This window comes from Xenopus laevis, chromosome 9_10L, assembly GCF_017654675.1.
Source record: "Xenopus laevis strain J_2021 chromosome 9_10L, Xenopus_laevis_v10.1, whole genome shotgun sequence".
Taxonomy (NCBI): Eukaryota; Metazoa; Chordata; class Amphibia; order Anura; family Pipidae; genus Xenopus; species Xenopus laevis.
The window spans coordinates 60,328,124-60,353,099 of record NC_054387.1 but is presented as its reverse complement, the minus strand read 5'-3'; the positions used below and the strand labels follow the sequence as shown (position 1 = coordinate 60,353,099).

The window sequence follows — 24,976 nt, the reverse complement described above, 5'->3', positions numbered from 1 at the left end:
GTGCACAAACTATGTCTCTTCTGTTTCTCTACACCCCCAAGTCAGTTGAGCAGATTTGGTAGTGGATACTGGGAGTTGGAGTTGAACAATAGCCGAAGACTGCAGGTTGGACAGGCTTGATAATATTCCTTTTGGTATAATGAAGAATCCCTTTGTACAACTCAGCGATGCCCACTACTGGGCCCACTTGCCATCTCTAGACATCTCTAGCTGCTCTGTGCTGTTGAGTGCAAACTTAGGCATAAATCTGCCTGTGTAGCTGAACCCTATAACCCCATTCAGGGGGAAAGGCTTGAGCCCAGGAGGGGGCGCAGACTGAGAAGTGCAGCATCAGGCCAAGGGGTGAATAAGTGTTTCCATTCACTGGCACCAGACAATGCTGAAAGGCTGAATCAAACTGGCCAAATTCTGAAGCTTCTGACTGGCCAGAGCAGGGGGAGAAACTGCATCTCTAGGGAAAGGCCCATCCCAGTTTAAGTCATCAATGGAAAACAGAAAGGTCTAGCGGGCTCCCTGCAAGGACCCCTTCTGTGCCAGGCATGGCGGACAGTTAATCAGGAAGCATGAATATTACTGGCATCCAAGGGGCTGGTTATAAGGGATAGTGTTGCCTTTAATGATTTCTCCCACTGAATGAGGCTGGTGCCAGCAAACTAATCACAGTTGCTTTGTTTTAATGTACAGTTGTCATCAGAACACTCAGAATTGCCCCCTGCCACTGCCTTGTAAATCCTGAGATTGCCACTGTTGTACTATTTCATGGTGCCCGGCTCATCCCAGAGGTTCATTAACAAAACTATATGACACGAGTGACATGACAAACAGTCCCCCCCCTCGGTTCTGCCCAATCTATCCGTAACCGCTTCGGAATGTGCAGACAATAATAAGTTTCCTCCTTGTCAATGCGGCTTTAAATAGTTGCTACCAGGAGATGCAGTTTGACGAATGTTTCCAGCTTAGTTCTGGCTCCCAGAATGCACTGGGAACAAGGCCAGCTCCGTGCTGAGTTCCCCACTGCACTCCATATGTTATTTCCAAGTTAAGTCACTGGTTGGTCCCGGCTGTTTATGTTCCTCGCTGCATGTCATTTTTATGCTAACCCCATTCCTCTTGTAATGCACTGTGTGTGTGTGTGGTGTGGGGTGGGGGGGGGGGGGGGGGGGTTGGCAGGGTGCTGGATTTACAGGAAAACTATAAGGGGGAACTGTCACTGTGATAAACTCCATAGACCATATGGTTTATTTTATAACTGTTCCACCAATAGCTTTAATAATTTACTTGCTATAGATATTTAAGCTTTTGTGGGCTCCCGCAACCTACCTCTCTCATTCCTGCTGCAAGCAACTCACTCATGCTGTGAGTCCCCGGCTGACAGCAGAAACCATTGATTGTGGAGGGCATTGTTAGGGCGAGAGAGCATGTTCCAGTGATTCCCCAGGTCTAATGAACTGGTTCAGTGAGTGATTTGCATTGACAAACTGGCAAATAGTTGGATTACGGAAGACATTAAAAACCTTATAATCAACTACAGTTCCCCTTTAAGGTGTGTCCTGCATCAGAAGAAAATTTCCAGCCGCCCATGTGATTCCAGATGGGTAGGTGCTCATCAAAATATTTGAAATTGCCCCTTGGCTGATTGTGTGGGCCTGCCAGCCAGTGCACCCCTTCTGCCTTCTTTCACTTCAATAGGAAATGTCTGACAATGCCATTATTGGTGCTGTTAACATAATAGCAGCCAATAGGAACTGATCAGTCGTAGAGCAGAGTGGGCTGAAGCTGCTACTGTTAAGAATTGTATTAACTAAATTAAGGTTTGAAAATAAAACTTAACTTTGGAGGGTGAACAAATGCAATAACTAAGAGTATTTCTGAACTTGAATGCTGCAGAATATCTAGAGACTATTTCCCATGTTCAGTCCACATGTGGGGTTGGTTAGAAGATGCCCTGTCAGTAAGAATTTGGGTGGTTGACTCCATATAAACCTCACCGCCCATTACCCAGTGGCCCATAACCCTTGGCCTGTAACCCGACATAAATACCTTTTATTTTATTCTCTTGGAAACAAAACGGCTCATTGACTGTTGCACCAATCAAGTCCAATGCGCTGCTGCTTTTATAGGCTGCTTTTACAGTCCCTTCTGGGAGCCCCAATAATGGCACATTTTAAAGGGCTCCTGTTTTTTATCAGCAAGCCAGCTGGTAGCCAATCGCAAGCCTTTAGCTCCCAAATTGGGGTCTCTCTATGGAGTGGCAGGAAAAGCAATTGGCCATTGTGACTCAAATGAAAATTCCATTCCGGGTTTGGAGAAAATCCTGGTGCCAGAGATTGTTATTGTTTGATCATTCCAGAAATACTTTATGGCTTCTCCTTAACTTGCTTATGTAAACCTTCCATGAGAGCTACTGGATGTAAAGGGGAAATATGCAATTTATCATATACTAGCAGTTAATCTTATATTTATTTTCCTACGAAACCTTACAAGAGCAAAGCTTATTTTGTATCCCGTTCTCTGTATATTTGTATTTATATGTCTAGGAGCTGCCATATTGTTTCCCTTTAGAAAAATAAGTGTTGGTCAAAGAAATGCTGAGGGTTGTTTGCTGGGGGGTTGCATGTTTCAGGCCAGCATTCTAAAGATTGCAATTCCAGTTCTGATTGTGACTGCTGAAAAAGGCTCAAGTTCCAGTGGGATGTGAGGCAACTTCGGGCGGCTTCGGAAAACAAATTGCGCTGATTGCCATCACGTCTGTGATTGGGCGACTAATCTCCCCGAATCTGAGCGTGTGTCTCTGCCCTTAAGTGACAATATAACTTTATAGACTATGTATTTAACAGGGCTAGCAGCTAAGATTCTAGCTATATAATCGAGCATTCTTTCACAGTGGCACAGATCCTATCTGAACCCATTATAAGCAGCAGTCCTGTCTTGCTTTATGGCTGAGATTCTAGCTATCAATAGGAATAGTTAAAGAAGGAGATATTTTAGTCTTCCTATGAAGTCTTTTCTTTCTTCCATTCCGATTTCAAGTTAATTTAGATTTCTCACTTCTTTCACAAGTTTTGTTATTTAGCCTAATCCTGTAGAATGTCTGATGCGATTTTCCCAAGATTCTGTCAGGTCTGGGGCTTAAAGGGTTATGCGGAGCAGAATGACTTCATTGACGGTGCAGGGTATTTGCATAATTAATGCAGTTCATTCACAGAAAGATGCACAGCAGCATTAATAAACATAAGTAGAGGCTCTCTGTGCCATGGAATTTAGGACAGGGTAATCAGAGCTGAGAGGGTAACAATGAGCCCAGCATGTGAGCCTGCTTGCTTGGCATTCTCTGGATGTGCAGTAACAGTGGGAAAATGGGCCACCAGTGCACAATGCACATTCATGTAAAAGCTCTAATTAGGTGTTTCATTTAACCCCTTTAGAAGGCCGCAAGATCACAAGTTCTGAATCAGCTCAGTGTGTTTGGGGACAGGCCTGGAGGATGCCTTTTTTTAAACATGGGGGGTGCAGAAACGATGAGGTTTTACACTTGTGCTGAGAAAAAATGATGTATGATTAAATTAAAGGGGAAGTTATACTTACTTTTAGTAGTTTGTGGGGTGGGGAATCAACCTGAAGGCTAGTTAGGTGGCAATGTTCCCCATTAAGCTGTGCCCAAATTGTGAGCCCAGCTCACACAACAAATTGTGGTGTGCACAAAGAATTTTGTGTGAAAACACAACATTTTTTATTAATTTTAGCCTGGGCACAGTTTAAAAGTTTAAAATGTGAGCACAAAATAATTTTTGTATTGCACATAGCTGAGAAGGAATTAGAGGGAACATTGTTAAGGTCCCCATAGACACAAAGATTTTTCTTTGGTGAACGACCGATTTTAGCGAAATCCGACCAATCCGTCAAATTATCATGAAGTAAGTGGGAATCGAACGATCGTATATCTTACGATTTTTCAGAAAATTGATATGCCAGGTTAAAAAATGTTTTATCAGTCCCAGTGCAATCTATCTATGTTTGCAGGGCTAAGCAGGCAGCTACCCTCAGTTTTCCTGGCAATATCGCCTAAAATGGTCTTTTTAGTTGACAAATCGTACATTTAAATGATCGTTTTGAGATAATCGTGGTCTCACAATAACATCTATGGCCATCTTAAGGTGGGGAATCAATCTGAGGGCTAGTTAGAGTAGGCTTTTGGGTGATTATTTGATGTATTTGAGGGGGGAAGGGGCAGAGGCTATTATCCCCACTGCTACTATAGGCACCATCTCTCCCTACTATACCTGCTATCCCACAGCCACACCCAGAGGCTATTATCCCACTGCTACTATAGACACCATCTCTCCCTACTATACCTGCTATACCACAGACACAGTACCTTCCCAGATGCAATTATCCCACTACTACTATATGCATAATTTCTCCTTACAATACTTTCTATCTCACGGTCACAGTACCTTCTCAGAGACTATTAAATAGTATCATAGCTCCACAACTGGATGACATGTACCCAGGAAGGGAGAATATGGGTGACTGGACATAGATCTGTCTTTTTTTACATTTTACACAAAGGAAGCTGTCATATTGTTGACTATGCACTGTCCAGAATTGCTAGGATATGTTGTCACATCACTATAATGGCTCACAAGTTTAAAGTAGCAGCATTTGCTAAGGTTCAATCTGTCCTGCTGTCTCCTTGGGGGTCTTTTAGTCTCAGGTATCAAGTGTCATGGCGTTTTCCGGAAATAAACTGTGGCTCAGGGCGTTCATAGCAGGGAACCAAGATATATTTTGGGATATTCAGAAAGCTGTTGGTGGATACTGTAACATGAGAGTCTGTAGCCTAAATATCATTGTAAATTCTGGAGCAATGAGACCTGCCAATAATCCTGACTTTTTTGTCTAGTTGCAAGCTGACAAACAATTTGGTGGTGCCCTAAATGCATACATTTCCTCTCCCTTGTTATGTAAAGCAAAAGAAGCGCAGTGTGGTTGTCAGGGTTGTTGGGTGCATCTTGCATTGCTGTGGGTGCTCTTCTCTGTGATTACAAACTGCAGTTGGGTCCACATCAGCATCAGTGTACATGCACCTGTTAGAAGATTGCAGGGAAGAAGACCTGAAGCCATGCAAAATGGCACCCACCAACCCAGCTACACTAGAAACAGCTTAGTTTAGGGGGTCATAAGTCATGCAGTTCAGTAGAGGGCGGGAATTAAAGGGGGCCCAGTTATTAGTAAGAGTTTCTTTTGATATTTTTCTAATATTTCCAGTGTCTTGTGCCGTTTGCTTCCCACATAAACCAGATATTAAATTGCAATAAGATACAGTGTCAATCCACCATGGCAGCTCAGAGCTTTTTTTATGCTGTTTTTTACACAGCATAATAAATATTGTGTTGGTCATCCACTGCCAGAGGATACTGGGAGATGTAGATCAACGAGAAGCCGCAATGTTAGAGTCCCCTGCTCTGCATATATTATTATGAAAAGCACAGTGTATTTCGAGACATTGGGTCGATCAAAGCAACTCTAATTTACCCTTTATATTTACAATAGATGAGATATGTGGCTAATTTTGACCCTTTAATCAACGAAGATGTTCTTTTTAGACCCAGAAGCCAAAAGATGGTGGGGTTGAATTCATGCCAGACATTTGGAGTTGTGTCGCTCAGTGAGGATATATTGCAGATATTTAACTTGCACTTTTTCAATGGATTCGCACACTGAGGTTAATGCCACTCTCCAACACAGTACATTGAATGCCAAATATTGCCCCTGGCAGACTGACAGAAGACGTCCCATTCCTCTGTACTTGTGATTTAGATTTATCTCCCCCTTGTCTGTACAGGAAAAGCTTCTGTTAGACTACTAATTGTTGGCTAAAATCAGTTCTTTTTGACTTTGATGCAGTTCAGGGAATTATTGACTTTTTACCCCATCCGTGCTGCCCTGTGACTAAAAGATTCCCGAAATATTCCGGGGCAGGGAAGCTTCAGCTCAAATAGGGTGGGGTGCAACTGAACTGTTGAGTGAACAGTGATCTGTTTCACCAAATTGAGTTAAAGATCGGCTGCCCTTTTCATGTACACTGCTATCATTATGTAGTAGTCCCACCCACTGTTTGAGTTATAGACTTTTTTCCCTTCCCCTGGAAGCTTCCATCAGAGTGTTTTAGCCCCACCCACTGCTTGAGTGACACTGCCTGTCCCTCCCTTTGTAAGCTTCTATCAGAGTGTTCTAGCCCTAGCCACTGTTAGTACTCATAGACTCTCTGCCCCTCTTCTATTAAGAGTCTATTAGCATGCACAAAAAACTTGGAGTAGATAAGTGCTGTATAATTTCAATGCATCTTCAAGAAATAATACTATTCTGTATAGACCCTAATGACCCTTAGCCAAACCCACCTGCTGATGGAATATTTAACCCTTCCTCTGTACTGGATCTGTGTACATACCGTACTAACGCAGTAATTGTTTTCACAGCATACTGGTGTCTGGGTGCTAGGGTCTCACTTACCATAGCAACATTCATCAGCAGCAAGATCTGTTTGTCTTTCCTGGTTCCGACTCTGGAAACAATCTAGCCAAAGTTCTGTTAATTGTCTGACTACTTCAGGAGTCAATGGCGATACTATTTACACATAACTGTTGAGCCGGTGAAAATGTGTAATGAGTATATATAGGGAAGTTGCTTAGAATGACTTTTTCTTTCATTATGGGGGCTTTCCCCTCATGATTACAGTGCCTCTTTCTTTGGATCAGTTATAAAAGAAAATGAAACCTTTGAAGTGCTAAAGGGTTAAATCTGCCGGCACAAAGTATGACATTCCTTTATTCCCTGTACATTGTGCCGTATCATCCGCGTCTTCCCATTACGCCTCCTCGGCTCTCACATGGGCCCCTATTGTAACAGAGTACAGACTGCTCCGTGGAGCTCCTGGCCGCACTGATGTCATTGTTGAATGGTAGAGCCAGGCCAAGCCCCAGGGAACCAGCTGGCTGAGCTGCAGAGTGTCTCTATCCCACTACAAGCGAGAGACAGACACTCCTCCTCTCTCTCTCTCTCTCTCTCTCTCTCTCTCTACTCTGCTTTGGACATAGCACAGGACTATATGTTCAGCCTGTTTATTGCGGCACACACATTCTTCTGATGCTCACAGAGAGAGACGTCCTACTGACTGAACACTGGTGAGTGAAATCTGTGCTGCTCAGAGGGATGCCTTAGGCTATAACAGCATCTTAGAATGGACAAGGCGGTAGCAGCTGCCGGAGAGATTTATCAGGGCTTTTAACTTCTTCCAAGTTTCCACTTCTTATCTGCCTGGGGGTATTTAGTGGAGTAATGATTTGGTGCCAAGTGGCTGGAATTAGGGGGGATTAACCCCAACACTTTCTCCTCTCTACCTGTGTTTCATGAAAATATTTTTTAGATTTCATATTAAATCTGTGGAGCAGAGACGGGCTGTGCTTTATTATCTAAAGGGAAAGTATTGCTCATTCCCTGGTAGTCTGTATTTTCCACCCCTCTGTTTATGGGGGGTCTAATCCCAAGCCTGTCTGTTCTGATTAAATTCCCTTTTCAGATTTCTACCTATACATTCTAGTGGTGCTGTTCCTTTGATTTCTATGGAATAAGTGCAGCCCTAGAAACAGGTGGAATGTGGTAGTGCGAGTGACATTATCTCTAAAGCACATTTAATGAGTCACAGACATAATGAGCCATACTTGCCTTTGAATATAGTCCTTATCCCCCGAAGCCAAAGTGTCAGCCTGCTGGTGTTTATGTTCTGACGGGTGGAGTAAAGTATAGTATCATTTACTGGCAGCAGCATAGGCGAAACTTAACAGTGTCAAGGAAAAAAGTAGCAGGCAGCACAGCTGGGGAGGCTGGTGGGAACAGAGTTACAATTAGTACAAGTACATTGAGATACACTCAGCTTGAACAGCACTGCAAATAGGAGCTTTAATAACCTGGATATTGGACTGGTGGGACTTTATATAGAAGGCTTTTTCTGAGCAGAGATTCTACAGTGATGCTCAGAGCCTATGAGGGACCAAGGTATTTGTCATCCAAGCTTTAACCTATGTTGCAGGGTGAAGAAGTTTATAGGTCACAGGCTCCCTTTCACTCCACCAGGTACAGACTTCTGCAAATCTCCAGCTTTGTTAATATATATGTGTGAACACACATCATTGTGTTAGTGCACAGGTGGGTACCAGCAGTATATATTTAAATGTTTCCATAACTGGGTAGAGCAGGGGGTATGTGAGACAGCCCATTGTTCAAATGGCAGGCTGATTGGAACATTTCCCCCTACTGTGACATCAAGCTCTCCATGAGAAGACTGGGGGCCAGTTTTAGGGTAAGGCAGAAAGGCATCACAGAAAATCCACAGAAAGATTATATCCATATGTCATATCTTGTTTAACGTTGAGATAAAGTGTGATGTTGTCTCCTGTCACATTCAGTGGCCTAGCAACAGGGAGTGAAAAAGCGATGAACAGCCTAGGACCTGACTAAAAAGAGAGCAACTATAGAGCCCCTATGGACAGGGTGGTTTGTGTGTTCCTTAAAGTACCCCATTGGTGAGGAACAGAGGTGCTTGTGTCCCTATAGCTCACCTTTGAATAGGGGTAAAGACGCATGAGCCCCAGTGGTTAGGGACTCATGGATAGAGTTAGAGTCCTTTTCAATAGTGGTATATGTGCTTGTCCCAGTAGAGCCCCATTAGAGAGACATAGAGGTTCCTGGGTCAGTATGGAGCCCTTATTTATAGTGTTGGAGGTGTGTGAGTACCTGTAGAGCTTGTAGGGATAGGGAAAGGTGCATGTCCCAGCAGCGCATCCTTGGATGGAGGTGCATGTGTTCCAATGGTCTGTATATAGTGGTAGATGTATGGGTGTAGCCCCTTGGTTAGGAATAGAGATTCATGTGTCCCTTTGGAGTAACTCTGTAGGGGTTGATGTATGTGTTTCCCCATTGAATAGTGATAGAGCTGTGTGTCCCTGCAGATCCCCTTTGGATAGGGACAGAGGTGCGTGTGCCCCCGTGTGCGTGCATATATGTGTTTGCATTCTTAAGCTTAAAGTATTTAGCAGAAATCATACAGCTGTGCCGCGTGTTGTTCTTACCCAGGATTAAGTGTAATGAAATCTTTCTGTTTATCCAAGCAACGGGCATGCTCAGTGCTGTCTCGTAGTAAGGGAACATCACTGGGAATTGGGAGGCTTTTCTGGAAATAAGGTAAAATTCTATCCACAGAAGGACTGATCCAGGCATAGTAACCTGTTTGGGATGCCAGTATAGTTATACAACCTGCTATTTTCACTCTGTTGTTAAACTACATCTATCAATCTCACCAGGCACCTGTACACTAAACCTGTGGGTTCTAATTCATCATGCCCTGCTGTTTATGACAGACCACTAAAGTGTCTTGAAATTTGACATTTATTGCCCTTTCCCACTTTTATTTCCCTGAACCTGTAGCTTGTTGCAGATGATAATAATCTGAGTGACCTTGCAGTTGGAGAATGCTGAACAGACCTGGTCTTTATTCAGACTAGAAGCTAATTGTAAGGTGAACTTCCCTTTAACCCTGAGACCAACCTGTGGTACTAGGGCAGCAACGGATGGCTACTAAGAGTCAGGATCCCCTTCCCCTGCCATAAATGTCATGCACCTTCTTTGCTTAGAGCACTGATAGGTCTGTGCAGCAGCCCTACCCTAGTGATCCCTAACATGCCCGAGCAGCTGCAGGGGCCACAGGCCATCCTGACTATTTTTATTTGCTTGTGATCTATTTTTGCATCTTTTTCTATTGATCTCTGCTGGGGGAAGAGGACACAGAGAGATGGCAGAACATAACTTTAATTCCTTTCTGTCTCCTGCATCACATCCCACACTCATTTATTATTCAATGAGGTGCATAAAGAAGTGGGTTCCGGTAATGAGTTTTTGGCACTTTCATGATCCATTAGTAGAGAACACTGCAAGGTGGCAGCCATATTGGTTCTGATTATGCCCAGATGCTACTATCCCACAGGAACTTGGTTTATGTCCTGTTGTCCCAGGCTTTGAATAAACAGAGATAGGGAGACGGCAAACATCTCTATTATTTTGCATTTGTTTTGAATCCCACTCCAACCTCTGGATAAACACAAGGCTGATCCTGTTCAAATATTTCTCTGTGTGTCTCTTTCCCTATGGATGATACACTCAGCCCTGCCGAGAGATGAGTAACCGAGACCAGGACCAGTTCACTTCTAAAGTGTCCCAGAAAATATTTTGCTTCCTATAAATTCCTTGGAATGAAAGCAGCAAGGCTGAATGGGAGGGGAGTCAGTGTATCAGACACGGGCAACATTGTATCCATTTCAGCTTCCTATGTATAAGGTCAAACTGCTTGTTATTAGTGGGCATGACAGGAGAGTAAAACAGTTCAAACATAAAGGGGAACTTCACCCAAATCATGTTTATGCCTAATGAGACACATTCTAACGTTTACCAACTTCCCAATATCCATTAATTCACCATTACTGTTGGCTTTATAGTTATTAAGATGTGTCCATTTCTGTTCTTTGCTTCTGACTCAGTGGTATAGTAGAAGGCAGCTGTCTTCAGGAGTCAGAAGCAGTAGTGCAAGGAATAAAAATAGCCAAATAGACTACTTACAAATAACTTGAAACCCAGGGAGAATGAGGAATGAATTTATATGCAATGTTGCTTAGAATGAGATTTTCTTTCATTAGGCAAAAGTTTCTTGCTTCATATGATTTAGTAAAGACTAGGCATGTACAACCTGCTAATTTACAACAGCAGATGGAGGGCCACATATTGAGAGGAATTTTGCTGGGGTCACTGATCCTGTGATGTCAGCCTTGGTTTATGACAAATGATGGTGGGGGTAGTGGGTCATTAAAACCCCATTCTATTATACACTTTGCATGCAAAGCAAAAGTATACTTAGCAACATCTATCCTGCTGAACTACAATTCTCTGCATCCCCAGGAAGATTAGTGCTGTAAATGTATACAGTATAAATAGCAAATAATAATACTTTTCATAATGAAACAGCCTGCAGAAAGCTGGTATACCGAGTGTAGCAAGTGCAGCTTCACACTGTCTGCTGGTTAGAAATATAGCAATGATAAATAGTCTGCACTACCCCATTAAATCTAAATCTAATAAATAGTGTTTCTTAAAAGATTGTGATGGTACCAACCATTGCTTCGCTGATTTTACAGGAGCCAAAGAATGGCTGTTACTGTGGCGCCAATGATAGAATTAATAGAAGATTCATATTGGGAGCTGCATTATATTTATACAACAGGAACAAGTGTAAAGGAACTCTGCCCAGTTGGCTGCCATTTATTCCTGATGCACCATCTATCAGGGATCTGCTAGGAAAAATGTCAGGGGATGCTGGGAGCTGTAGTTTAGCAACACTAGAGAGAATGCCAGGTTGTGGGCAGTCTAAAAAATATTTTATTACTAATAATAGCAAATCTCTGTGCAGCAATGCCACAATGCAAAGCACGACAATTAACTTGGCCCCCAGTGCACATCCATTGCAGGTTCCCCCAGCTTGCACAGTAAGAGGGGGATTCTTACAGCAGCAGGGAAGATTTCTTGGATATACCCAGCCCCTGGCTCTCCCATTCACACAGCCGCCGCTGTTAAACTCATCCAACCTCAATTTTATTGCTAAAGTGTTTAAAGGAACAGTAACTGCTTATCACTAATGGCATGGGGAGTTTATTGATGTGATTGCAGTTATGTTTATAACAAGGCATTGAGTCACGAAAACCTGTAAGTGACACTCTTTTTCATTGTTTGCAGCACTGCATCCAAAAGAGGCCTTAGTAGAATTAGTTAGGAGAGTGAATGAAATACCAGAAGTTTCTGCATGTTGCTTGTAGGTTTAAGGAAACAATATATCTTTTGTATCAGAAAGCCACATGGGCTTTTGCATTAGAGAGTGATGACAGTATCCCTTTAAGACAGACTTGCATCTTCTGAAAGCATTTTAATGACAATCCCACATTTACCAATTTGGACGGGAATTTTTCCAATGAATTCACCACAAATTGTTAGAAAATAAAAGGCTAAGAAATGCGTTTCACATAGCTTTGCTGTTCCCACGCCAGCGATCTGTGCCACTTAAAGGGAAATTATCATAAAAAAATAATGTTTCTCTTTGTGTGTGGCGTGAAAGTAACATATTGTGTAGCCAAGATGCTACAGTCTGCATTAATATTAATGTTACCAAATCATGTGGGAAACTGCTTTATGGCTGAGGTTCTAGCTATCTGTATTACAGAGCATTCTGTCACAGTGACACAGACCCTATCTGATACCCATTGTAAGCAGCAGTCCTGCCCTGCTTTATGGCTGAGATTCTAGCTATCTGTATAACAGAGCATTGTGCCACAGACCCTATTGCATACCCATTGTAATCAGCAATTCTGAGCCCTTAAGGGTAAGGTCACACTGGACGTTTTGGGGACATTTGGTCGCCTGGCGACTTATCGCCTCGTCTTTGCAGCGACCAATCTCCCCAAACGCCTTCCCTCATTCTGCGCTGTCTTAAAATGAAAAATTGGGGGCGATAATCACATGCGGCGATTTCTTTTCCGAAGTCACCCGAAGTTTCCTTGTGAGGAATCGCCGCATGTGATTAGTGCCGGCGATTTTTCATTACAAGCCAGCGCAGAGTGAGGGAAGGCCTTTGGGGAGATTGGTTGCCGCAAAGACGAGGCGATTAGTCGCCAGGAGACCAAATCTCCCCCCAAAGTGTGACCTGACCCTAACAAAGCATTAAGCCAAATCACTGGGATAAGAAAGCTTAGCAAGGTAAAGGGGAGAACTCCCCAGCAACATTCCATCTCCTGTCATGTAGGCAGTATGTGTATAATTAATCTTTTGTGCCCACTTATAAAAACCAGAGGGCAGAAGTCTGAGTAATCACTGAATTATGTGTGTGCACAGTAAATGTTCTGCCTTGTGCACTGGTGCCATCGGTGGGTGCAGGAGTACAACAGTAATGCTTAGAGGGGACATTATGCTTTGTAATTCTATGAAAATTCAGTGCTTGTGCCATTTATTTCTTCTCACCTCCACCCTAACAGCTTGCTGTGAATCAGCCCACTGAGAGCTCCCCAGAGGGTCTGAACATATCTACATTCCTGGCACACTGAACCCCTGAGAATTGGGGGGGGGGGCAGAGTGAGTCAGTGCTAAACAGTGAGGTGGGGATGATAAACACAAATTAATGTGGGATATGATTGCCTCTTCATTGGCTTCTGTGAATGTGCCAACTAACTACACTTTGGAAAAAAGTGTTATAATGTGTGTGGAATGTATGCCCACAGCATGGGGTTACTCATTACCCAGATCATAGAGTTTTTAGTGAAAAGTATCATCATTTAACTGTTGTTGAAGTACAACTTCAGTCAAAAACCGCAGTAGCTTGGTTATTGTCAAATTTTTCTACTCACCATTTTGTCCTACTGTAGCAATGTTGTCTGATTGTTGTCTTTTTGACCAACTGTCTCCATCTTGTCTTATGCAACATGTTCACCTAGTATGTATTTACAAACTAAATTAAGGGCGTGCGGCTATTAAAGGGAAAACATACCCTATTTATAAGCAGATGAGATACAACTCATGAGAGTAACATCTGTTTTATAAACTTTCCACAATCTCTTTGGTTTGCAGCCAGGAAAATGTTCCCAAAATTGCCTTGCTGGGAAAGTTTTTCTGTCTTTGATGGGTAAATGTAACAAACCTCTTTGTGGGCAGAGAAAACCCAGATGAGTTACAAATGCCTTGTATTGGAAACCTCAAACCTCTGCTAAAAGACTAAATCAAACGAAAAATACTTTATATTGTGTAGGTTAAAATTGTTTTAAAATCTGAATTTTTATGAATAATACTTAATGGCAAACTGTTTTTACATTAGATAATAACCAGGAGTTTCAATGTGAATTCAATGATGAAAGCCTTACTAAAACAAGCAATAAGTAGTCAAATATAAATAACAAATGTAAAGGCACAATTGTAATTTTCAAAGCCAATAAATATATGAGATTGGAACCTCTGGGTTACCATTGCAGATCCTTGTGCCATGATGTTATCACCCTCTTTGGAGGCTCTCTATCAGCCATTCCTCCACTTAGGGGATCTGAGCAGATAACGGTCTTCCTGTCTGCTTATGGCTAATTATTGATTGCCATATGTTTGTATACTGCGTTCCAAAGTGCCATTGTGTAACACATTAACAGAGGCTGTTGTTGGAGGAGAAATGCAGTGGGGCTGAAGTACTTGAAATAGGGACCGACTCCTGTGGGATCTGAGTGCTGGAATTTAAATCAACAGCACATTCAGTTTATGACATGATATTTGTATCGATGAAGATGTTAATGCTTTTTGTTCTGCCATTGGAATTGATATGAGAGGAAGGGCTGAGGCTTTTGTGGTTTCTCTAGAGAGACATTTTGGCTGTAGCAAGGGCTTATGGATATCATAGCATTGCAGTAAGCAAAAGGGTGGAGGGGTGAAGATATTAACATTGCTAAATAATGACTTTCATCTGACATCCAGTCAAGTTCTTAAGTGACTTAAGTCTTTTTCTCTTTCTGCTTTGTAGAGGTTGGACACACTCAAGGTCCCTTGGATGGAAGCCTGTACGCCAAGGTGAAAAAGAAAGAATCCACAAACGGCAGTACCAACACAGTCAATGCCAGCGGAATTCCACTGTCTGCTGCTCCTAATCACGTTGAACACACCTTGTCCGTAAGCAGTGACTCTGGCAACTCAACGGCTTCAACAAAAACCGACAAGACAGATGAGCAAGTTGCCACAGCAGCTGCCAACCAAGGGTTGACCCCCGAGGAGAAGCAAGAGCTGGAACGACTTCTTAGTGGCTTTGGCTTGGAGACTGACGGTCAGATGCACAATTTAAATCCAGGTACATCTGTAGCAGGAGCAATGCTGCATGTTGTGCCAGCACAAGTTCACGTCAATGGGGAGAGAACATCTCCAGCAGTAGAACGAGAGACAGATATTCTTGATGATGATCTTCCCAACCATGATGTTCACAGTGTTGGAAGCTTGGGGACCCTGTCTTCATGTGATGTCACTCCAAACATAAGTGAGGCAGGCTACCAAGATTCTCACCTTCACATGTCCTCCTTAACCAATGGTCCAGCCACCATTAATGGCATTGATAACCTGCAAAAACATGGGTTTATTGGTAAAGAGACTATGATTAATGGTGGCTACCCATACAACAACCAAAATATCTTAAGAAGCGCTACAATCCCTCATTCCCAAGATGCAGGAATCCAGATGCGACCTTCAGTGTCTGCTCAGGAAAACTTGATGTCATATCAAGTCAGCGAGCCCAACTGGGGACAGCCTTCTCCATCAAATATAACACAAAAGCACTTATACTATTATGACCCAAATGGCATGTACCGTTCACAGTCGTACACCGCTGCTGAACCAGGGAAATTTGAAACCATTTCTCAACTACCGCAAGCACCAGCCCGTAGTGTTAGTAGCAGAGAGGCAGTGCAAAGGGGTCTTAACTCGTGGCAACAAAGTGGAAGCAGACCCCCATCCCGTCAACAGGATGGAATTACTGAGAACCACATTGTTAGTCCTAACCCTCAGTCAAGCACTTTCCAGACTGTTCCACAGAGCCACAGCATCCCAGAATTCCCACAAATGGCTTCCCAGAAGGAGATTGAGCAGTCTATAGAAGCACTTAATATGCTTATGCTGGACCTGGACCCTTCATTCTCACAAATGCACAAGTCTCAGAGTGTTCCTGTTGCCCCCAGAGAAGAAAGAGCTCTGCCAGTCCAAGGATCTTTCTCAGCGCAGCCATCACTGGGTATTTATAGCCATCCAACTCCACAGTTGGCTACACAAAGGCCTAGCAACACTTATGTGGCTCCTGGCATGGTGCAGAACACTGGATCTTCTCAAAGTCAACCACACTTGTCATGTGAACAGGTTTCAAGAACATATTCACCTGGGGTTCAGCATGACCCAGCACGGTCTGTTGGGGCAGAAAGAGTTCTGAATGACCATAGGGAGCCTTATGCTGCAGGAACATTCTCTCCTTATGGTTATCAGAACCAACAACCTCCTTTGGCATTGACAAGAAGCTATAGCTATGGAAGTAGCGCGTCACCCTCCTCGGTTCCACCTTTATCAGCTTATATGCAAAGCAATACTCAGCAGCCCATTCTCTCTTATCCTGCTTCTTCTGCAGTCATGGCTCAATCCCAGTCTCCTTCCAGAGAGCCAGAAGATGAACAGTACAGTTTGGAAGGGCTGGTAGCTCAAAGGATTGCTGGTAAGTGAAACTGGTGCCTCCGTTCTGTGTTTGACTCTAATCTGCAAGGCCCAAATGATCTGCATGTCCGTAACAAAATCAATGTTATGAATCTGTTACCACCACCATTTTGACCATTCTCTGGTTGACCCTTAACTTAGTTCAAGGGAAATACTTTGTCTACTTCTGTAGTAGATGCCACAACTAAATGCTTAAATAACCTACTTTTTGAGTAAAATTTGTTATCTTCTTTTTATTTAGCCATCTCGATATCTGGTTGCCTCCATTAGTGAGGATGGTAGTACTAACTACTATGCTTGCAGTGAAATCCAAGCTCAGCCAACAGCACTCAGGATTTAGTATCTGGACATCAGAAGCATTAGATATAAAGGCTTCTTATGGTTAATAACTGCTGCGACTAAGTGTTTGGTTGTTGTATATACAAAGAATAGTCATTACAGAGTGAGTTTGGAACATAGGGACCAGCAGCATATGGTCAACCAAACATTCTACCCTCAAGACAAATTTAGCGCTCAAGACAACTTTTTGCATTTATCCTTTATTTCCTGTATGAAATAAATCAGAATAGCAAACTGGATAAACGTATGTTGGAAAAAGTAAAAAAAAAAAAAAATTAAGAAAATATATATATATCAATTAAGGAATAGCAATTAAAGTAATATTAACAATCACAGCGAAAATTATTTATTTTACCTTAGAACTGTTTATTTCTATTCCTTATCAGGCAGAATCCCTGTTTTCTTATAGCACTGCAGTTGCTATTAGCTCTGAATAGTTTTGCCATCTTTTATCTGTCCCACCCATCTTTTGCATCTTGGCTACAATGCAACGTCTTATGACATAGATAGAATTAAACAAAACACACTATACAAATTCTGGAATTCTTTATCTGCCTCTTATTTTATGAAAAAAAAAAAATCATCCCATTAGGGTACCTGGAGACACACCTGCTGCAATTATTTTGCAGCATTGTATTGAAACTGAATTTTAAATGCTTTTTCTACTGGCTTCTGAGACATCCTGAAGCTTCATTTCAACCTCAGGATCCCCATTCATTATATTGCAGTAGGGTATTTTGACTAGAAATGTATATTAAAGACACATTTTAGGTGATTAATGACAGCATTTATGGGGATGAGACTAAAGTTGGCCATAGACATGTAGATTTACCTTCATATCGGACAAACGGATCGTTCGGTGCTATTTCCCGACCTGCCACTAACCATTCAGCTCAAATAAAGTAGTAAAAGAAGAGATCAGACAATGTTTTGCCCCAGACAGCAATTGTGTGAAAGTTATGTCCAACAAAAGCTGGTGACAGTCTCCAATTTTCTAACCTGTCTGAATCAAAATCAAAATTTTCCAGGCAAGTCGATTGACAAACCAACCAATATCCAAGTCTTCTGCTGATATCGGTCAACTCGTCTCCCAATATACACGCACCGAATATCATATGAAATTTTGCTTTGTGCAATTATATTGATGCGTCTATGGCCACCTTATTTATAGAGGTGAGAGCCAGGGGTAGATTTTATATAAGCACCAAACAAGCATTGCTCATAACTAAACCTTCCAGACTTACTGCTCCATTAAGTTTGTGGAATGGAGGAGCTGCCATGGCATATTGCTACAGGTTTCTAGGGACCAAGTAACCTCAAACCGATTATTTTACATGCTCCTTTATTTTCCCTTCTGATGGGGATTATGTATAATACAGTCTGACTCATTTAAAAGACCCCTCTACCATAAAATCTTCCTGCTGAGTGATGTTTAGACACGCTTCAGCTATAGGGAAATGTGAATGCAATGCTAAAAACATGTAACGTACAGTCATTGGGTGCGACCCGTGCCATAAATCAGCTTGTTGTGCTTCAAGGGAAATGCATAGAGACACAGGCTTTATTTAGCCGCTGCACAGAAATAAGCCCCTTACGTGTTTCTCCCGGGACATGTATGGAATGTCGTCCATCACCAGCAGTTTTTAGGGCACAGAGACGCAGGGCTGGATTTTTCTCCCTCTAGATTTAGCCATAGCCCACATGCTTTTTCTCCCAAGAAGTTGCTAGGATATTTAAAGAAGCCGTGAATTTAGGCCTTGAAATGGGATCCGGATACAGTAGGATGAGTTACAGTATCAAAAGCCGGGGGAGTGCTTGTCACAGTAACATTGCGACCTAGAGTTGTTTCTTTATTGCAAAGTTAAAGGAAGAAATAAAGCAAGGAGGGATGGGTACACACACAGTTGTAGTTCACTTTTTCAGAATCCAATTGATGCCTATGTATCAGTCTTTGGCAAAGTTGTTGCTCTTATAGAGCAAATGTTTTCTATTGACGTACAATGTCTCACTTTTACCATGACTCACTTTTACTTAGAGACAGAGGGAAAGTAAACTAGCAATACAACTGTATTAGATATGCTGAGAAAGTATTTTGAATCTCTAGCACTCCATCTGTAAATAAAAGGAAAGCGAGAGGGGCAGATGAGGCCTCATTTATTCCACTGGGAATCTTGCACCCTCTTCTAATAGTGACACCTGAGTAAACAGCTTAGTGAATGGTTGTCGAGATTACAATGTGTCATTTGGAATACACCTGGCTCCATCTGTAGAGCTGGATCAGCTTATATCTTGGGTGGTTGGTTTTAGCACTGGCAGAGGATGACAGTGGAATAACTACAGTAGATTGAGTACAATAAAAATACAAGACAAAAAGGAGAGAGACAAAGGATAAGAAGTGACAGCTGAAGAGTCTCATCTCAAAGCTTTCCATTTACCCTCTGTACCAGAGTAAATATACCGAGTCATGTGCTCCTTTATATTGGACAGGCTCCAGAGTTCAGTAGTTGAGTTGACTTCATGTTGACCGGATACCGTGGTGACCCAATGTTATTAATAAACCCAGAATCCAAGAATACATGCACGGGAAATGCATTAGCGACAGGCAGACGGAACAAAGGTGTGGATAAAGGTAAAATGAAGGGTGAAATAAAGGGCTTGGTCAGGGATTCTTCAACCAGCGACCTGTCCATTGTGCTGAAAGTTTTAGTTCAATTACATTGTCTAAGAGGAACTGTATGGCAGCTCCAACACACATGAATATACATGCATAATGTATAAATACAAATATACAGTGCAGGAAGGTTTTATACACACAGTAAGCTATACACTTTGTGTTATGTGGGACCTCTGCCAAGCTCATAGTGTTTACACACCAACAACATGACCATGTGAGAGCCACGTGCGACAGCTTAACATGATCCGTCCATAACACACACGGTGCCCGGGCGCCAGTCTCACCAGCTGTCATAAAGATCAAATATAATTTATCAGAGTAATTAAATATGAACATCTATTTGCTGTGCTCATTGGCAGTGTCATCCCATTGGATTATCAGTTCTCCATAGCTCAGTACCCTACCCTTGAATGCTTTATGCAGGGTCGGACTAGGCAGCCTGAGTACCACAGAAGCTCCCACTTGGCCCAGGCCCCTGTTGGCCCCAGTCATTAGCCTTTCTCTGATTCCAGCACAAACCTATATAACCTCTACAGCATTTAGCTGGTGTGAGAGTAGGCCCTTGATGGCAGGTTCTCTAGTTGGTCCTAGGGGGCCCAGTTCAGCACTGCCTTTTTTATTTCTATCCACAGATTCTTCATTTGCAAATATAACTGTCCAAGAGAAAAACATTAACATTTTTTCTTTTCCTTTTTTCCTTCATCCTTTTCATCTTCCTGTCTCTTCTCCATGGTGGATTCCCCCCTTTAATCCTCTGGCTCATTTCTTCCTTCCTGTTTGCATTGATCCTTCAACCTGCCCGCGGCCTCTCCATTTCACCAGAGTACAACAGCAAACTCCGGAATATCCGTAAAAGCATGAATAGCCCCCATCCCCATGCTGTTCACCGCCAGCGCTCCTTCACTTTCTCTGGTCTGTTCATCCCTAGCTGTGCATGTTATGCTGCCTCCCCAGCCTTGTGCCCACCTGCTGCTCATAGCATGAGGCTTCTGCATCTTATTTCTGCACAGTATTTATTCTGTATATTTTATTTGTGGGGTTTTTAGGGTGTTTCTATTCTTATTTGTTATTCAGCTGCTCTCTTTCCCATGGTCATGCAAAAGGGTGGAGGTGGCCCCTGTCTGAAACAGATAACTAGAGATGAGACCATCTCCATCATTTGGACCATGAGTAAGAGAGCAACCCCCCAGGAATAGACAGTACAGAGAATCAGAATTTTTTACCTGGTAAGGACCGATGACAGCCTCGATTTACAGTGATATTAATATGACCAGTGTGCCCTGGGTTCATTCCAAGTGGACAAATGCTTTTATAATAAAAATAATGCTATCACTTGTTGATTTTAAGGCAACTAACTATACGTGTTATTGCTTCTGGGTGATATTAAACCTATCTGCTTTAAACTGGATGCATGAGGGCTTAGAGACAGTAGTTCTGCTTCTAACTGTTTGAAATATTTGCTGCTGCAAGGTGGTGTGGGGTGTGACACAGTGTTCTGACATATTCGGTTGGTTTGGGCTATTACAGCACTGCATTCAATGACGTCTCTAAATACCTGGCCGGTATCAAACACAAATTGCTTTTATAGATTAACGGCCCCTAGCATGCATGACTTTGGCTGAGTTGGGCGGGTGCCAATATGGCTTTTCTACAGTTGTTAAGGTGCAGATGAATGCTAAGTATTTTTTGCAGGCTGTGATTATGATTGGCTGATTTTGTTGTGGTGTTGATGGTGTTAATTGTGACAGAATCCCATTGATGTTGTGTTACAGTTACAGAGTGACTCTATATATGTAATTCATTATTACGAGGTGCCTAGTGAATGAAGCTGGCAATTTTTATTCCATCAGCATAAGAATGTATTTTTTCCCCTTTAAATACAGTATCTGTATTCCATAAATGCATTTTGGTTTGTGTGATATCTTAAAGTCCAGTGGGTACACCTTTGTTACCATTTCTTTCTTTTTTTTTAGTGCTATGGAGTAGAATTCCTTTTCTGTGCCTGTTCCCTATTTAACTTGCATTTAAGCTTAACCGGCCCTAAGTCTGTATCCAAGAACCTGAAGTTAGTTCTTTAATAAGTTTTGCAGAGCAGCCAGGAACCTCATAGAGATTTGCCTTGTGCCAGACCTCCTTTCATTCCTGCCCCAGGTCTAGCCAAAAGCAGAGTGCATAGTGCTGACTCTATCCTCTGCAGAACACATTACAGCCGAGACCAGAGTTCTCTCTCTTAAGTTAACTTTTAGTATGTTATAGAATGGCTAATTTTAAGAAATTTTTCAGCTAGACGGGATAGCACTCGGAACGCTTTGTTTTCCGAAGTTGCCTCACGAGGTGATCCGAGTGCCATCCCGCCGGCGATTTACAGCAGGCAGGAAGGCAGTTTGGGGATATTAGTCGTCTGAAGAAGAAGCAATTTGTCACTGGGCGACTAATCTCCTGAAATAGCAGCATGTGTCTCTGCCATTAGGCGACAAATTTATTTTTATTGCTACTTTTTATTACTCGTCTTTCTAGTCAGGCCCTTTTCTTTTTCATATGCCAGTCTCTTATGCAAATCAGTGCATGGTTGCTAAGGTCATTTGGACCATAGCAACCAGATTACTGAAATTGCAAACTGGAGAGCTGCTGAATAAAAAGCTAAATAACTTAAACACCACAAATATTAAAAATAAATAAAACCAATTACAAATTGTCTCAAAATATGACGTACTATAACATACTAAAAGTTAATTTGAAGGTGAACAACCCCTTTAAAAACAAGATCCCAGGTGACTTTGACTTTGTACTGAGATATCTGTCTGTTTAGGAGAGTAGAAGGGAGGCAGAGGAGTAAATATGGAAGTAGAGAGGCTTTAAAGGGACAATCCAATTGTTTGTAGTTTGTTAGGGCTACTCCACATGAGGAGATTCGAGGAGATTTTGTCGCCTGGCGACTAATCGCCTCGTCTTTTGATCGACTATCTCCCTGAACTGCCTCAGCGTTTTTCCCCATAGGCTACAATGATAAGGCGCCTGCGCTAATGCACACGCGGCGATGTGTTTTCAATAGTCGCCCAAACTTGCCTCAGGGCAACTTCGACTATAGAAAACGCATCGCTGCATGTGCATTAGCGCAGGCGACTTTTCATTGTAGCCTATGGGGAAAACCGCTGAGGCAGTACGGGGAGATATTCGCTCAAAAGACAAGGCGATTAGTCGCCAGGCGACAAAATCTCCCCGAATCTCCTCGTGTGGCCTTACCCTTTGAAGGACTTGGGAGTAAGGTACAACATCCTCAAAGTAAAATAATGACGGATAATATGAAACATAAAAAAGAGTCAGAAGTGGAAAAAGAGAAATAAGAGAAAGTAGGACGGATGCAATTGTATCTTGTTTATGAGTCAATAGTGAATAATGCCAGGAGAAAACACCCGTAGAAACTATGCAGTACTTACATTACGCTGGGTGTCCAGGGACAATAACGTAGATTCTATCTGTACAAATAAGCAGTGTCCCCTGCGTAGCCACCATTACATACGTATTATATTTCCCCTACTTTACACGAATCCCTCAGGGAAATCCACACCATTATTAACTAATCTCACCACAAAGCCTCCTCTTGTTTTATTGTACTGTTTCTTCTAAGCACTTTCCTAATGCACTTCCAGAAGCGGCTTAAAGGGCAACTAAAACCTATAAAAGAATATGGCTAGACATGCTGTGTTTTAATATACTGTAGAACTTACTGTACCAGTCCAGAGGTTCAGCAGCCCTGTAGTAGTAATGATCCAGGTTTTCAAAGTTGCCCCCTCCCAGCAGCTCCTTGTCTTCTGATCCTGTTAGGCTTTTTCTTTTGTGTGTCAGTGGCACTGCACATGCTCATTGTGAACAAAGGTACGTTTGAGGATCCTAGAAAATGATCAAGTGTGGTTCATTTGTTTTAGAAGCTGGTGCTACAAGATTGAATTTAAATAGAATAGATAGATACTGTAGATAGACAAGCTGTATATTGTAATCTGGTTCCTTATGCTTTTCTTGTGTAACCATGGTTAAAGAGTTACAAAAGAAGCACACATAAAGCTGTTTCAAGCATGAAATAAGTCCAAGAAACACATCTGGGTGGATATTTTGAATAAGATATTGAAAGGGGCAAAATTCTTGACCCCTCCAACCCCTGTTTCTATATTCACTTTATCACTTGACACATAGGCTTTCCATAATTACAGCTTTCAGTATTTGTTCATTATGTTCACTTGCCAAATAAAGACAGCACCCCACATGCCTCCCTTCCCCGTTACCATATAGACATAGCATTAAGCACTTTCTTGGAAGAACATCATGCGACCCATTTGAAGACAGGATCCCCTAATGAATAGCCGGCTTTTATTTCTTCATGCCTCACCATGTTTCAGCCATTAAAAGGTTATTGTTGTGTGTGTGTGAAGTTTCCATTCCAGCCTTGGCTCACAAACAATGGCCCTTGTTTTGGTGCTTGAGAAGTTAGACTCTGTGTGCAGAGTATTTCCAGCCTGTGTAGCTCTCCGTTGTGTTCCAGCAGGAAGACCCATGTAGGACGGGTTGGGACTTGTTGAAACCCATGATAAAATACTCTGCATTTCCTGCTCTGTTGGAAGGCAATGATGGTGAATTCTCGCAATATTTATCTTAAATACACAGTGCATTCTTATGTGTCTGCTTAATTCTTTAGTGTCATTACGTACCTTCATCTTCTTCCCCAAAGACCTGATTGAAAAGCATGGGAGAGATTATATCAGTGTCCTTTTAGCAAGGAAATAGAACATTCTATTTTGGTTCCTAAACTTTGGGATTAGCCTCCCAGGGGTTTGGAGCAGTGGTGGTGAGGGCTCAACATAATTTATTAGGCTAACCTAATTAAGAGTTGTGGATAATGCTGTACCACATACCCCTTAAAGTTCCGGTACGAGGCCAATTATGGTGAGATTAAGGATGAACATGGCATTATGAATGGTTGATACAATGTTATGAGCTGGGGCTCCTGAATATAAGATGGTCCTCCAAGGGGGGCTTGAACTAAAACCAACCGACAACCACTACTTTACATCCTCTGTTGGCTGGTGTGGCTTAAATAAAGTTGGTAAACCCCCAAGGATCACATTTGAATGTGGTTGGATGTCATTGGTTGGTAATCAATCAATCAAAGCAACTTTACACTGACCAGTTATAGGTTAAATGACGCTGCTCCTGAGCCTTCATCAGAAAACCAATTATTCCTCAGATGGTTTTTGGAATGTGTCTTGGCCAGGGAAGGACAGGTGGGGCTCTGTTGCAATAGGAGTCTATGAAAGATGCTGTGATATCTAACTGTGGAGCTCAAAGGGGGCGTGGCTTGCTGATAAGGCCACAGATGTGTGTGTCTGGCCAGATCAGGGGAAGGTCAGACATGATTTATTTAGGTAAATATTTTAAAAACACTGGTTCCCATTCCACTTAAGGTGGCCATAGGCGCAGAGATCCACACGTTTAGCGATGTCGCCAAATGAGCGGATCTCTCCCCGATATGCCCACATTGATGTGAGCGATATCGGCCTGATCTGATTATGGACCCTAGGACCAAACGATCTGATTGTAATGCATCCG

The 24,976-nt window shown here is 42.4% G+C and overlaps 1 protein-coding gene across 8 annotated transcripts in view; it reads left to right on the top strand.

Moving 5' to 3' along the window:
- tns1.L (tensin 1 L homeolog) overlaps positions 1-24,976 on the top strand; it is a 207,882-nt gene that overhangs the window by 162,429 nt on the left and 20,477 nt on the right. For 6 of the 8 annotated variants that reach the window (XM_041577148.1, XM_041577147.1, XM_041577150.1 and 3 more), the window contains 2 exons: positions 14,645-16,363; positions 20,198-20,287. In XM_041577148.1, coding sequence (XP_041433082.1) covers positions 14,645-16,363; positions 20,198-20,287 — 1,809 coding nt within the window. The remainder of the gene's footprint in view (positions 1-14,644; positions 16,364-20,197; positions 20,288-24,976) is intronic. The other 2 variants (XM_018235656.2, XM_018235658.2) reach the window with 1 other exon arrangement.